This window comes from Salmo salar, chromosome 20 (genome assembly GCF_965601325.2).
Source record: "Salmo salar chromosome 20, fSalSal1, whole genome shotgun sequence".
NCBI classification, from domain to species: Eukaryota; Metazoa; Chordata; class Actinopteri; order Salmoniformes; family Salmonidae; genus Salmo; species Salmo salar.
Window position 1 is genome coordinate 55613309 of NC_138310.1, and position 14553 is coordinate 55627861.

The 14553-nt window shown below is 43.0% G+C and overlaps 1 protein-coding gene across 1 annotated transcript; it reads right to left on the bottom strand.

Annotated features, from left to right (window-relative positions):
* Nucleotides 1–1234: 1234 nt before the first annotated feature.
* LOC106580876 (uncharacterized) lies at nt 1235–8687 on the bottom strand. Its single transcript, XM_014162397.3, has 4 exons — nt 7839–8687; nt 3511–3775; nt 3308–3390; nt 1235–3035 (listed from the first exon to the last, which is right to left on the bottom strand). Exons 1-4 carry the CDS (start codon nt 7980–7982, stop codon nt 1626–1628), a joined length of 1902 nt encoding a protein of 633 aa, XP_014017872.1. The 5' UTR covers nt 7983–8687; the 3' UTR covers nt 1235–1625.
* Between the last annotated feature and the right edge of the window lie 5866 nt (nt 8688–14553).

The following is a 14553-nucleotide window of genomic DNA, read 5'->3' on the forward strand; positions in this document are numbered from 1 at the left end:
CTCACCTCCTGCACTAGATTCTAGGAGGGGTGCTGCTGAAGAGCAGCTAGGAAGCGCCCCTTAATTTATATGACAAGTTATCTGCTATTATGTGCATGGAGTACGTGAGCGAACCTTGGGGGGGAAAAAAAACAAAGTTCTTTGGTCTTGGTGAGTTTGGTCTAAACATATAAATTCTGCCATGCCCAATGTGACTGACCGGCAGCAAATGTAGACTTGTAATTTTCAGGAATGAGGATTGGAGGGAAGGATGATCATAGATGGGTGCGAGGCAGACCACCATAACCACATATAAATTAATTAATCAATGTAAAGTGTGCAAGAATATTAGGAACATATTTAATTGATTACCCTATGAGGATTTGCATATTTGAAGTGCCCAAGGTAACCTTACATGAATTATGAATATGCAGACAAAACAGATTGCTCAACCACTTCACTGAATCACAGCACATCAACTTCTAATAGTGCGGAAGATAATCATCCTCTGGTCACATGTACACTTCTTTTCAAATCACCTACAGCGTTGCCTTGGCCTATTCATAGATTTTTTTTAACTAGTTTGGCTCGATTCAGGAAACTGTCTCACATCCTCTTGGAAGGGAACAGAGCGTTGCACAGTTCTATCATAGTGACATTGGCTGAGGTATGGCTTGGATTTGGGAACACAATTGCTAGTAATGCATACCTCTAAATGGGAGGCACACCACCAGTCCAGTCAAGAGTCTGCTCATGGAGGAATTCATGCATTGATACAATTGTAATTCATTCATGTGAACTGGATGATCTGCTAGAACAGTGCCAAAAATGGACGGAAATTAGGTTGGTTTTCCTGTTGCGTCTCCTTGTTACATAATATCCATGTGAGTCTTTGTGGAGTTGTGTAAATATATCAGTCACATCTGTGGCACTTTACATAGCGCCATAGAGGGACACCAACCTGCAGGCACCTGATCATTTGAATCCTTAAAAAAAAAAAGCAGCACATTAGCAGCTCTGATGCAATAATCTAATAACCAACGTTTCGACTGCAAGCTGTCTTCAGAGTTTCAGGCTTGTTTCGCTCTACTGACAAGCCACTCCCTTAAATACAATTTTCTTTCTCCCTCAATAACCCTTTAATTTGCTCAATATTATGTTGCAGCTGTTAGAGGAACTATATGCACAGATAGCAAGAACAAGTAATGCTTCTATATATATATATATATATATCACACACACACAAACAAAGGACTCATTTCAAGAGTTTTATTTACCATTAGCTTACAAATAGGAGACAACAACAGTAATAAAAGGTACACAAGACAAGAAAGGTTACAGATGTATATCCTTCTCAAATAAATGAGGCTCTGCTCCACTAAACAGTTACTGGACCACCAGCCAATCCAAGTCCTTCTACCCAACACAGGCAACTGGTTATTCATTTTTCAAAATCAAAGTTGATTTCTAAAACAAGTCACCTTGAAAATGAAATACTTTGAATAAGGCTGTTTTGACAACCAACGTTATCAGTACACTTCATATGTTAGTATGCCACTCACTGACCTATAAATGCATTTTTAATGCCGAGACAATTGTTCAAACCAAGTGTGGTCCATCGCAATAAGAAGCTATGCCTATTGGTTTTAGATAGAGTAACACTTGTGATCTTTCAGATTCCTCAGGTAGGAAAAACTCTTCCCGCATTTGTCGCACATGTAAAGTTTCTCTCCTGTGTGGATTTGTTTGTGGGCTTTGAGGCTGTTGCCCTGGTTGAAGCTCCTCCCACAGAGGTCACAGGTAAAAGGCTTCTCTCCAGTGTGTATCCGCTGGTGCCTGTTGAGGTTCCCAGCGTTGCTGAAACATTTCCCACACGTTTCACAGCTGAAAGGTTTCTCCCCAGTATGGACTGCCTGGTGGGTTTTCAGGCTGCTGTGTTGAGTGAACATCCTTCCACACACGTCACAGGTGAACGGTCTCTCCCCAGTGTGAGTTTTCATGTGTATGTTCAGATAGCTGAGCGACTTGAAGCTCTTGTCGCATAGGCCACAGCTGTGCGGCTTCTCCATAGTGTGGAGTTGCTGGTGCGATGTAAGGTGAGCAAGAGAACTGAGACTACTACCGCACAATGAGCACATACAAGGCATCTCTGCTGTGTGGGTCGGAAGGTGTGTCTTGAGAGACTTGGCGCAAGCCAGGACTGTCCCGCACACCACACAGAGGAAGGCGCTCTCTCCTGCGTGGGTTCTTTGGTGCATTTTCAGAGCACTTCTTTGAATGAAACATTTCCCGCATGTCTCACAGGTAAATGGCCGCTCTCCTGTGTGGATCCGCTGGTGTCCTTTCAGAGTGTCTGCCTGGTTGAAGCTTTTCCCGCACGTATCGCAACGGAACGGTTTCTCACCAGTGTGTATACGCTGGTGCCTGTGGAGATTTCCTGGTATGCTGAAACTCTTCTTGCAGATCTCACAGCTATATTTCCTCTCTCCCGTGTGGACGATCTGGTGCATCTTGAGACCGTGAGCCCGGTTAAAGCTCTTGCCACAGTCGTCGCAGCGGAACAGTCTCAACCCTGCATGGAGTCTCTGGTGATTCTTGAGCAGCTGCTTTAGGGTGAAAGCTTTACCACAGTCGCCACAAGTGTGCGGTCTCTCTCCTGTGTGAAGCAGCTGGTGTGCATCCAAACTGCGTTTAAAGGAAAAACCTCTGCCGCACTGCTGGCAGATAAAAGGTTTCTCCGCTGCTGCATGGATTGCCAGGTGAACTTTCAGCTGGATCAGTTTGCTGAATGTCTTCCTGCAGTGCTTGCAGCTAAGATTGTTCCCCTTTTTGGGCTTTGCCCAACGAGCCCCTGTGATCTTTGGCTTTCTCAAACGCTTTGGCCCTGTGTCGCCGCCTTCGTCCTTTGGGTCCGCTGCAGGGTTCTCTGGGTCACTCACCCCCTGGGCCTGGCTCTCTAAAAAATGACTTGGGTCTGATGTGCTGCTGTACAGGTACTCTTCCAACCCTTCTTCTTTGATAATAACTGAGTTGATCGTGTCCTCCATGTTGGAGTGCTGAGACGGAGAGGGAAAGCAGTTTTAGAGTCCGATCTATGTATGATGATATCATACAACAGAAATCACCACAAAGGGATGAAATGCTTCTTCTTCTATTCACTTTAAATAATTAAATACAATTGGTACCAAATGGTGCATAATGATACTTGTGTGATACAGATGCAGACAAGTAAATAGGTTATTACTTTCTGTACCCCCTAGTAATTCCAGACAGCTTTCCAAGAACTAAACCTTTAACAGAATATTGTCAGTTACGCAAATAGACCTACCTCATTTACAGTTGAGGGAAGTCTCCCTTTCCACAGGTGGAAGATGGGGGGTGGTTTCACTTCTGCATCACCAGTGCAAAAGCCTGAAAAAGATTGCAGTCAAAAGGTTTGCATCAAACTCAAAAGAACTGGTTTTAGTAACAGTGTGTGAAAGCAATCTAAAACCAGATTGATGGCCTATCTGAAATAATGCCAAGTCTCACCTGGTTGAGTGTCTTTTAACTGGTGGATGACCTTGACTTCACCGCAGCAGCCATTGGCAGATGTGTTCTCTTGTCCTCCGCTCCCTTCTAAGACAGTCCTCAGTTCGGTCTCAACTGCGTCTAGCCTCTTCTTCAAGTCCTCATTCTCAGTTTGACTCTGAGACACTTCCAGAAGCAGAACAGCGGAGCACTCGTTGAATAGATTGTGGATTTTGTCCACAGCCTCCTTAGCCAGTATCTCCATGAAAGAGGTTAACTGGGTCAACTGTAGAAAAGAACAAAAGCAAGTTGAGGGCATACAGGTTATATTATTCACACAACAAACTTCAGTTTACTTAACTAGCTATCATTATAAAACGTAGCTGACAAGTATTTCTGGCAATTATGACTCATTCAGACAAACATTCAAACAGTGTAATTAATACATTTCATATACGCTATCGCAAAAATGATCATTTGGTTGTGTTTATGAAGGTCTTAGGTAACAGAACATGAAGACATTTTGTTTTTCCAAATAACACAAAATAATTTATTGGTTTGTTACTGTAGGATAAATAAACATATCGCAGTAATTCAAGTGTTCAATCAATTGTATTTGTGGAGTGCCTTTTGTTATAACTATGGAACAGAAAGCATGTGTGTTGGAACACGGTAAACGATTTTTTATAACAAAAGAAAAATACCCCAACCACCATAACACACGGTCAGCATCATACACGGTTAAATTATAAAAACATCAGTAGTCATCATTATAAGAAAAATACCCCAACCACCATAACACACGGTCAGCATCATACACGGTTAAATTATAAAAACATCAGTAGTCATCATTATAAGAAAAATACCCCAACCACCATAACACACGGTCAGCATCATACACGGTTAAATTATAAAAACATCAGTAGTCATCATTATAAGAAAAATACCCCAACCACCATAACACACGGTCAGCATCATACACGGTTAAATTATAAAAACATCAGTAGTCATCATTATAAGAAAAATACCCCAACCACCATAACACACGGTCAGCATCATACACGGTTAAATTATAAAAACATCAGTAGTCATCATTATAAGAAAAATACCCCAACCACCATAACACACGGTCAGCATCATACACGGTTAAATTATAAAAACATCAGTAGTCATCATTATAAGAAAAATACCCCAACCACCATAACACACGGTCAGCATCATACACGGTTAAATTATAAAAACATCAGTAGTCATCATTATAAGTGTCAGGTGTGCTTGATAGTGAAAATCATCACAAAAGAAAATTTCATTTTAATGAATATACTTTAAGTGTTGATATGATAACAGGCAAAAATAGTCAGTTATTGTCTGCCTGTGCTTACATGGTGTGCGTCTTCACGCAATGGCATCAGATAGAGCATGTCACATAAACAGCGAAAGCTGGTGAGTTTGTTGCTGATGTCTTAGGGCCTGCTCTCTCTGTGATAACATTTTCTGCTGATAATCGGCCAGTAGCATTGTCACCAGCTCTTTCTATGCAAACGGTGCCGTCCCTTCTCTGAGCATGCACCATTCTCTCTTTTTGACACTTACACCTCCGAGGCCCAAGTTCAGACTGAGGCACAGAATCAGAATAATCAGAGATGTCATCAGGATTCATTTCTTCCCCATCAGTCGTTTTCATTCAGATTTGGTAGCAAAGCTAACGCAGCATATGCATCCATTTGTCTTGGTCTTCTTGCCATTGTAAATGATGCACGCCCTCACTGACTGTGTACTCCAAGGCCAGAGTTGACTGATAGGACTGCTTGGACTCGGACTGATTATAATTACAATAGATCAATAAAATAGAATGGCCGCCCTGTTCTTAATTCACAAGTGGTGATTACACAATTACGCGTTGTCTGCTTCCCCTCGCTCATCAACTCACGCATTTGCCCCATCCTACTTTACGTCATTTATTTGATCTGTTGTGATGTGTGAATTTAGTTTTGGTATAGTTTAGGTTCAGTTGAGGTAATCATCGGGGTGATTATCAACTGGGCATGGCACATTCAACTATTGGGAGCAGGGGCGCAGGCCCTACTGTCAGGAGGAGGGGCAACGGGGGAAAACCATTTAAAATGATACGCCCTCCTAAAACTGGTTATAATACTACTTCTGTTTGTGATATTAAGATTAACAACAACAGTGTGTTTTATAGACTTAATAAGTCAATGACAGAGGGGCATGACTTTAAAAATTAATGAGCAGTCCAAATGACTGCTTTACCGGTTCTAGTGTGGGTTTTATAGTAAAGACATGTCATTTAAACTGTAAAAATGTATTACCTTTTAATGTGGCATGAACACAACCAGTCATGCTTTCATCTGATTGTCAAACAATACACATCAAGTAAGTTACCTTCGCACGTTCGTCCAAAAATAAATTCCAGCGTCCGAACAGTGTACCCGACAACTTTCCTTCAATTCGTAAGTGGCTGAAACTACCATATCACCGGAGAAAACATCCAAGCGATTGAAAAAGCACCCCTGTCTCAGTATTTGTAGCCCAAGTATCTGATGCTGTCTGGCCAAAAGGATTATGACATGCCATACTCTTTTTGTCCAGACAGCATCACATACATGGGCTACAAATACTGATACAGAGGGGCACCGTTTCACACGCTCGGATGATTTATCTGAGATTGAGTCTTTCTGTAGGGACGTCTCGGTCAAATAAATGATCAATATTTAAATATTTGGATTTGGATTGCTGCACTGTCGGAACTAGAAGCACAAGCATTTCGCTACACCAGCAAAAACATCTGATAATCTATTATTGAGAAGAGAATTGTATTGGATTCAGCGTTTGTGTACCATGTCTCCTAAAGGTCTGAATCAAGAGTTTGAGATCAGACAATTGATTACCTGAATATGTTACTTTACTTTGATTTACTTTTGACTCTTACCGGTTACCCGCTTGGTCATTCTGTAAATATATATAATGTTATGGAACCATTACATGTACCCATCTCATTATTTAATTATTAGAGATATGCAAATGTTTTGGCACCCACCATGCGTCATGTCCGCAATGGTCATGTGAGGTGAAAGGTGTATATTTTGGGATGTGAACACTCAGTGTGTTTGACCTGACGAAGATCCGTTTCGGATAGAAACGCTGTCAAAGCGTTGAATTGGGAGCTTTAACAGTGTGGGGGCCTTCTTGTTCTATACTAGTACTCTTTATTAACCCAGCACCTATGTTTTTTAAGGATGTGTGTATGACCACAAACTTCTCTAAAACACGTATGTGACCAATAAAATGTGATTTGATGTACGATCAGAATGCTGGCCCTGGGCTAAAGGATGGCACAGATTGTATTATATTGACCAGATACTATAGTGGCCGCTGTAACAATGAAATAGGCGGGATTATGACTTTGTGGCTGTGGTAACTAATGACAACCAGGCACTGCGCAAAGTTGCCGGGATGTGACGTGTCCTACTTATATCAGTAAACATCTATTGGATCAAATAAGCCACACAGCAAATAAGCCATTCAATGTGCTTTTAACCAAATTCGATACTCATTGACCTCCATACAACAACGTTAAAAATGCCACCTGCTGAGATAAGATTTTTGTGCCCAGTTACCCCGCTGGCTTCGCCTCTTCTTTGGGGACAGGTAACTCCAGTCCTCGGGGGCCAGTTTGGTGACACACTTTTGCCCCAGCAATAATCAACTAATCATGGTCTTCAGCTTAGAATGTAGCCAGATATTTATCTGGTATTTTATGGTATCATTTTTACCATCCAAACGCATTGTATGCAGCCGGCAATACACTGGTATCCCCGTGGACCGGACCTAAAACAGTTTACATTCAACTGCAAAGGCATGCGTTATAGATCTGTCATGCTCCTTGAAAACAAGACTAAGAAGCAGTAGATCTGTTCTATGTGAGCTATTTGTTTCCAGTGCTTAAGTTTCTGCATCTTTTACTTTTGTACACCAGCTACAAACAATATTTTGGATTATGAAAAATATTTCACAGCGGTTAAGATGGTACAATTCTCTACACTATACTGTGTTGTGTCACAAACTGAAATTAGGCGAAGTATTAGAATTTTAGCAACCAGGAAATGGCGGATCGATTTCTGCATAGTGCATCGTTAAGAATCAAACATAACGAAATGGGGAGGGCTCTTCTTGAATGTATCCAATAGCAACTCTCGTTTGCGTTTTCCGTCTGGAGTAAAGGTTTTGGCGTAATGATTACGCCACAGGGTGGAGGCTGCAACCTATGTGCAATTAACTAGCGGGCTGGTTTACAAAATGCCATACTTCACACAAATCAACAGATATACCTGTTCGTTTGGGGTTTCACTCGCGTTCTCTCCTGTTGGCACTTCAGACGAGGCAGAACCCTCGATAACTTTGCTAATTTCTGTAACAGTCGCGCTGACCATTATCTCCAAAATGTATCCAATCTGTTCTTGCAAAATTGACATTTTTGTCTTACTCACAACGCACTTACAAATCTTTGTGAATATGCTCTATTGACCAAGTTGACCTAACGCTATGTAACGTTAACTACAAAATAAGTGTAGCTAGTGCTGTTAGCAGTGTTGTTGTCCGACTGACCTGAAACAACTCGAACGGCATACGTCACATGTTCTTCCGGGTCGAGGCGTGGATTTTTAGTGGTTACAGTGGCCACAAAGTCAATGTGGCTATATCGTAAAAATTCATAAAAACAAACATTTGCTTCTTGGTCTTGATTTAAGGTTAGGGACAGATCAAAATTTAGGCGGGATGGGCTGGTCCAACTCAAGGTGTCATAAAAAAAAAAGATGCACCCCTCTTCCCAACAATAAAGATAATTCACATGACCCTCCTTTTGTACTGTAAATTAAATGGAACACCCTCCCCCCTCATAATTAACTCATAATAATGTTTACGACCCAAAATAACAACTGTAGTGACCCTGTGTTTATAAACGTGGATATCGAATTTGCCACGTCAACATGCTTTTGTGGCACTGTCAATGCCATACAGAGCTAGGATCAAGAAGGTTGAGGGTTTTCCGACCACCACAGAGGAGCTCACTCCAGTGTTGCCAACTAATGTTCAGGGGAAGTTACTAGAGGCAGGTCGATTTGTTGCTAAAAGTTGCTAAATGACGTTGTGATGTCATTGGGTGAAGATGTCATTACGTAATAACGTAAAACTGCATCATTACGTAACGTTACTCAAATTGACTGGCCATCTCGGCGAAAAATATGATTTGACTTGTTAGTTTAGTTTTGTTTGTTTATTATCATATTTTTATTTGTAAAAGTAATATAAACACAACACATTTTATATGATCAGAATTTTGTTTTTAAACACAACACATTGAATTATTAAACAATTTCACATTATTGAACAATTACATTTTATTTATTTTCTTTTCAACTAGTAAACCTACACATTCTGAACAATTATAGTTTTAAGCAGTGTATTGGTAGTTAACATGCTACCTAACTGATCAACAATTATAGGTACAAGCTAATAACATGGTATATATGCTATCTTATTGAACAAGCAACTTAACTCAAATAATGATGTGTGCGCTAGCATCTCTCCAGCTCTCTCCAGGTTGTTGTGCTGCTTGGCTGGCTAGCTGCTCAATGATTTCCTCCACATATTGCCACTGTTCTCGCACACACTGCAGTACACACTGCCACCACCGCACCAGGAGTATGGAGTTGAGACATTCTATTTCTTAACTTTGACTTGACCACATTCATTTGGCTGAACAGCCGTTCAACCTCCGCATTTGAGTGTGGCAAGGAGAGGGCAGCGAGTGCAGCTTTGCACAGTTCTTCAAATGGATTTTACCCGGAAGAGTCCGTGTAGTTATTGACTTCCCTCCAAAACTCGAATGTATTTTCAGTTGAGTCCCACCTAAACAGATGGATGTTTCTCCATTGGGAAACAATTTTATCAATTGTTTGGGGCTGGTATTCCAGTAGCTCAGCTACTTTAATAATTTCAGTGGTGCCTTTATTATGCTTTAGCGTCTCCTTAACACTGAACAAGGCCATGTTTCGCAAGGCTTCAAGGTTGTCTGGGAGTCTTGCTTGCAGCTCCTTGCTTAAAGCAACAATGTAGTTGATGCACCGTCTCCGAATACCTTTTTGTCCTCTAGCGCAAGACTGAGTCGGTACACCGTGCTCTCGAAAAGGTACCCAAGGTATGGTGATGGACTGAGATGTCCATCAATGGCATCCTTCAGGAAATCAATTTTTGCCATAGAGTTGACTACTCTGCTGCAAATTGATTTTAAGAGTACCAGATTGTCCAAAAGCTTGACAGGATCTATTTGCTCTCCCTCAAATGACTTCACTGCAACTTGTACATCGGACAGCATTGATTTCAAGAATGTCAGGTAGACATAGTTGGTCTTGTCCACGTACATGGCGTGGAGCACATCCGCCATGTAGCAATGCTCACTGGCCTTGGTCACCTCAAAGTGGAGTTTCAGTTCTTCCCACTGGCTCAATATACGAGTTACCGCAGGCTCAATCGATAGCCAACGTGTGGCACACACTTCGGTGATCTGCAGGGGTTTCTGGCCACAATTAATGGTGGCATACACTGCTTTGTACGCCTCGCGCCATTTTGGGGAAATCGAAAACCAGTTGTAGGTTTCCCTGATTAAGTACTCAACACTCCTAGGGATGGTTTCTTTGGATGCTGCACTGTCAGCCAATTGTAAAGAATGGCACACACAGCGGATGAGTACCAAATTGGGCAATGCACATTCTTCCCTTAAAATCTTGTGCACCCCAGTCATCACGGACGCATTATCAGTACCAATACCCTTAAGGTTACACTTCTCAAGAAACTCAACTACCGCCTTTGCTATTGATCTGGCATCGCCCCCCTCCAATTCAACCAGCCCAAGAAATGTGGACACAACGGTTCTTTTTTTAGCACTGAAATACCGAATCACCACACCCAGGTATTTCGAGACACTGACATCAGTGGACTCATCCAAAAGGAGACTGAACTTCTCATCCCCCACATCTGATGTTAACCTTTTGATAAAATAAGGAGCCAGTACTCCATAATTATTTCTGTGCACTTGGTGCGGTGAATTTGGAAGTTTGTTGCTGCCACAGAATCTGAAAAGGCAGGTTTGCAAGCCATACCTAAATGGTCACATGCTAGCAGGGAACAATGCTCCGCAATGGCCATTGCCATAGTAGCTTCTGCGCTTTTGCAGTTATCCACTTTCTTAACCAACTGTGGTAATGTAGACTGCGTTGTGGGGTTGTACGGTTTTGATTTATTTTTATTCTTTGCTGTAGCACAATGTTTTTTGATGTCATACATTTTTGCAAGCATATCTGATTTGCAGTACGCACAGTATGCCTGACAATCTTCCCCAATTACTGGCTTCAGCCACCCTTTAAATTCAGGTACAGACTCCAACTTTCCTGTACTTCTGGCTGTACAATTTTGATTGAGACATGTTGATTGATGTAAGTTCTGTTCAAGATCAACCATTTGTGATTAACTATAGTCATTGGGTTTGTCTTGTCGAATGCATACTACTGCTGCTGTAGTCAGCCAACAATGACTTACAATTTGCGGAAATTGCTGCTGGCCTGCTGCTGCCTGTGCACGAGCTGAGCGCCTGCTGCTGACTTCACTCACAATGCACTTTTGCAGTCAGGCACGTGTGTTGTGACTGTGTGTGACAGAGAAAATCGGTTTTGTGTCATTTAGAGGGAAAATGCATTTTAGCGTTTCAGTCACTTTTCAAAAGTTGCTAAAAGTTCCAAATACATTTTTAAAAGTAGCTAAATTTGTTGCTAGGTGCTGTTTGAAAAAAAGTTACCAGGTTACTCTGAAAAGTTGCTAAGTTGGCATCACTGGCTCACTGTTTCATTACTTCCCAGCCAGAGCTGGCTGCAGACAATGATCAGCTAGGGGGAAATCAGATTTACTTCCTTTTGATGCCATATTTATAATTATATAAAGTCAATGCAACAATTTTCCACCAACAGGATTCTGTGACAATGCACCACACAACCAATAAACAAAGCATACCTGTCACGTCCTGACCAGTAAAGAGGTTATTTGTTATTATAGTTTGGTCAGGACGTGGCAGGGGGTATTTGTTTTATGTGGTTTTGAGTGTGTTTATGTAGAGGGGCGTTTGATTTATGTATTCCGGGGTTTTGATCATTGTATCTTTCTATGTCTGTTCTAGGGTGTTTAATTCTATGTTTAGGTTTTGGAATTGGGGCCTTCAATTGGAGGCAGCTGTGTATCGTTGCCTCTGATTGAAGGTCCTATAATTAGGAGTATGTTTGTTTTGGGGATTGTGGGAGGTTGTTCTATGCACTGCTGTATTAAGCCTGCAAGACTGTTAGTTAGTGGCTTGTTTTGTTTATTAAGTGTTCACAAATAAAGTTAAGATGAGCACTTGACCCGCTGCGCCTTGGTCCACTTACTACAACGAGCGTGACAGAACCTCCCACCTCCAACGGACCAAGCAGCAGAGAAAGGAGCAGCAGGTGGACTATCGGGAGTTTTTGACATGGGAGGAAATTCTGGACGGGGCTGGACCATGGCACCAGGCTGGGGAATACCGTCGCCCACCGGAGGAGATAGAGGCAGCCAAGGCAGAGCGGCGCCGGTATGAGGCTATATATGCGCCGATTAGGAAGTTTGGGGGGGGGCACACGGGTAGTTTGGCTAGGGCAGGCAGTAGACCTGAGCCAACTATCTGTGATTATTATGGGGAACAGAGGATCAGAGGAGCACCGTTCTATGCGGAACTGCGCACGATTTCGCCTATGCGCACGAACAGTCCGGTGAAAATGATTCCAGCCCCTCGCAAGTGCCATGCTCGAGTGAGCACTCAGGCCGTAGGGGTTGTATGCTCCAGACCGCCAGTAATGCTTCACGGCCCAGTGTATCCTGTTCCCGCTCCTCGCACTAGCCCTGAGGTGCGTGTCTCCAGTCTGATACCTCCAGTACCAGCACCACGCACCAGGCTTCAGGTGCGTCAGCCCAGTCCAGTACGTCCTGTTCCCGCTCCTCGCACTAGCCCTGAGGTGCGTGTCTCCAGTCGGATACCTCCAGTACCAGCCCCACACACCAGGCTTCCAGTGCGTCAGCCCAGTCCCGAGTGTCCGGCGACAGTGCCTCGGCCAGAGTGTCCGGCGACAGTGCCTCGGCCAGAACTTCCGGCGACAGTGCCCCGTAGAGAGTCGGCCCACAGTCCGGAGCACCCAGAGTACAGTCCAGGGTCTACGGTGACATGCTTCAAGCAAAGGTATTCAGTAGGGGTGGACTGGTCAGGTGGGGGACTAAGGCCTGAGCCACCTCCACTGTAGGAGGTTTGGGGAGGGGGGGGGGGGGGGGGGGGGGTGTAGCACGGCAGCCACCCTCCCTTTAGTTTAGGGGTTTATTTTGTAGATATTTTTTGTTAGGTGCATCTGGGGTCTGCACCTTTTGGGGGGGGTACTGTCACGTCCTGACCAGTAAAGGGGTTATTTGTTATTATAGTTTGGTCAGGACGTGGCAGGGGGTATTTGTTTTATATGGTTTTGAGTGTGTGTTTATGTAGAGGGGCATTTGATTTATGTATTCCGGGGTTTTGGTCATTGTTCTATATTGTATCTTTCTATGTCTGTTCTAGGGTGTTTAATTCGATGTTTTGGAATTGGGGCCTTCAATTGGAGGCAGCTGTGTATCGTTGCCTCTGATTGAAGGTCCTATAATTAGGAGTATGTTTGTTTTGGGGATTGTGGGAGGTTGTCCTATGCACCGCAGCATTTAGCCTGCAAGACTGTTAGTTTGTTCGTTTCTTGTTTTGTTTAAGTGTTCACAAATAAAGTTAAGATGGACACTCGACCCGCTGCACCTTGGTCCATTCACTACGACGATCATGACAATACCGACTATTTAGGGCACTTCAATATCATGGTTTTCGTTTTCAACACCACAGTAAAAGACTATGTAAATCTCGACAAACAGAAAATGCATCCCTCCCTACCTTGTAGGCTTACCCAGTATTGAAGACTTGGCAATCTCATTTTTTGGTGTTTTGTAACGGCTGTCTCTTTCCATTCATCAATTGGCTGCTGCACAGTTTGGATTGATTGATTTTATGTCAGCTAAAATACATATACACACAAACATTTTTAAAAGTGACCGGGATTCCACAAAGTCAGGGACTCATACTATTACATAGATAGACAGAGGGGAAGTTTAAGTACAATTCTTAGAAGCTTGTTTGGCTGGTAGCTTATTCTTTAGATGTTTGGTTGCTGCTGGTAAACCATGATATGATGGCATAATCAAAGTGAAACTGGACTACAGCACTTGCCAGAGTCTTGAAGGTGTCTATAGCTAGGTTTCCATCCAATTGGCAACAGATTTTCATGCGAATATTCTAAATCCTCATAAAACCAATATGCCATTTCAGAATTTTCTTTAGGAAAATTTGGCACCGGACAACATGAGGGGGAATATTTTAATTTACCGGACATCCATATGCAGATCCGACCTGTCACAGCCGGCGCCATCAATAAACGAGCGACGTTGGCAAAATTAGCCACATTTACACGTCCTTAAACGGCTATAATAAATTACAAAAACATTTCTTTGTGTTTCGATGTGTAGCATATGCAAACCTTTAGAGCCGGTTAAATTATGAAAACATAAGTAAGTTATGTCTGGTGTGCTTGATAGTGGGCTCCGGGCAGCCGAGCGGAAATGGAGGAAAACTCGCCTCCCTGCGGACCTGGCATCCTTTCACTCCCTCCTCTCTACATTTTCCTCTTCTGTCTCTGCTGCTAAAGCCACTTTCTACCACTCTAAATTCCAAGCATCTGCCTCTAACCCTAGGAAGCTCTTTGCAACCTTCTCCTCCCTCCTGAATCCTCCTCCCCCTCCCCCCCCCCCCTCCTCCCTCTCTGCGGATGACTTCGTCAACCATTTTGAAAAGAAGGTTAACGACATCCGATCCTCGTTTGCTAAGTCAAACGACACCGCTGGTCCTGCTCACACTGCCCT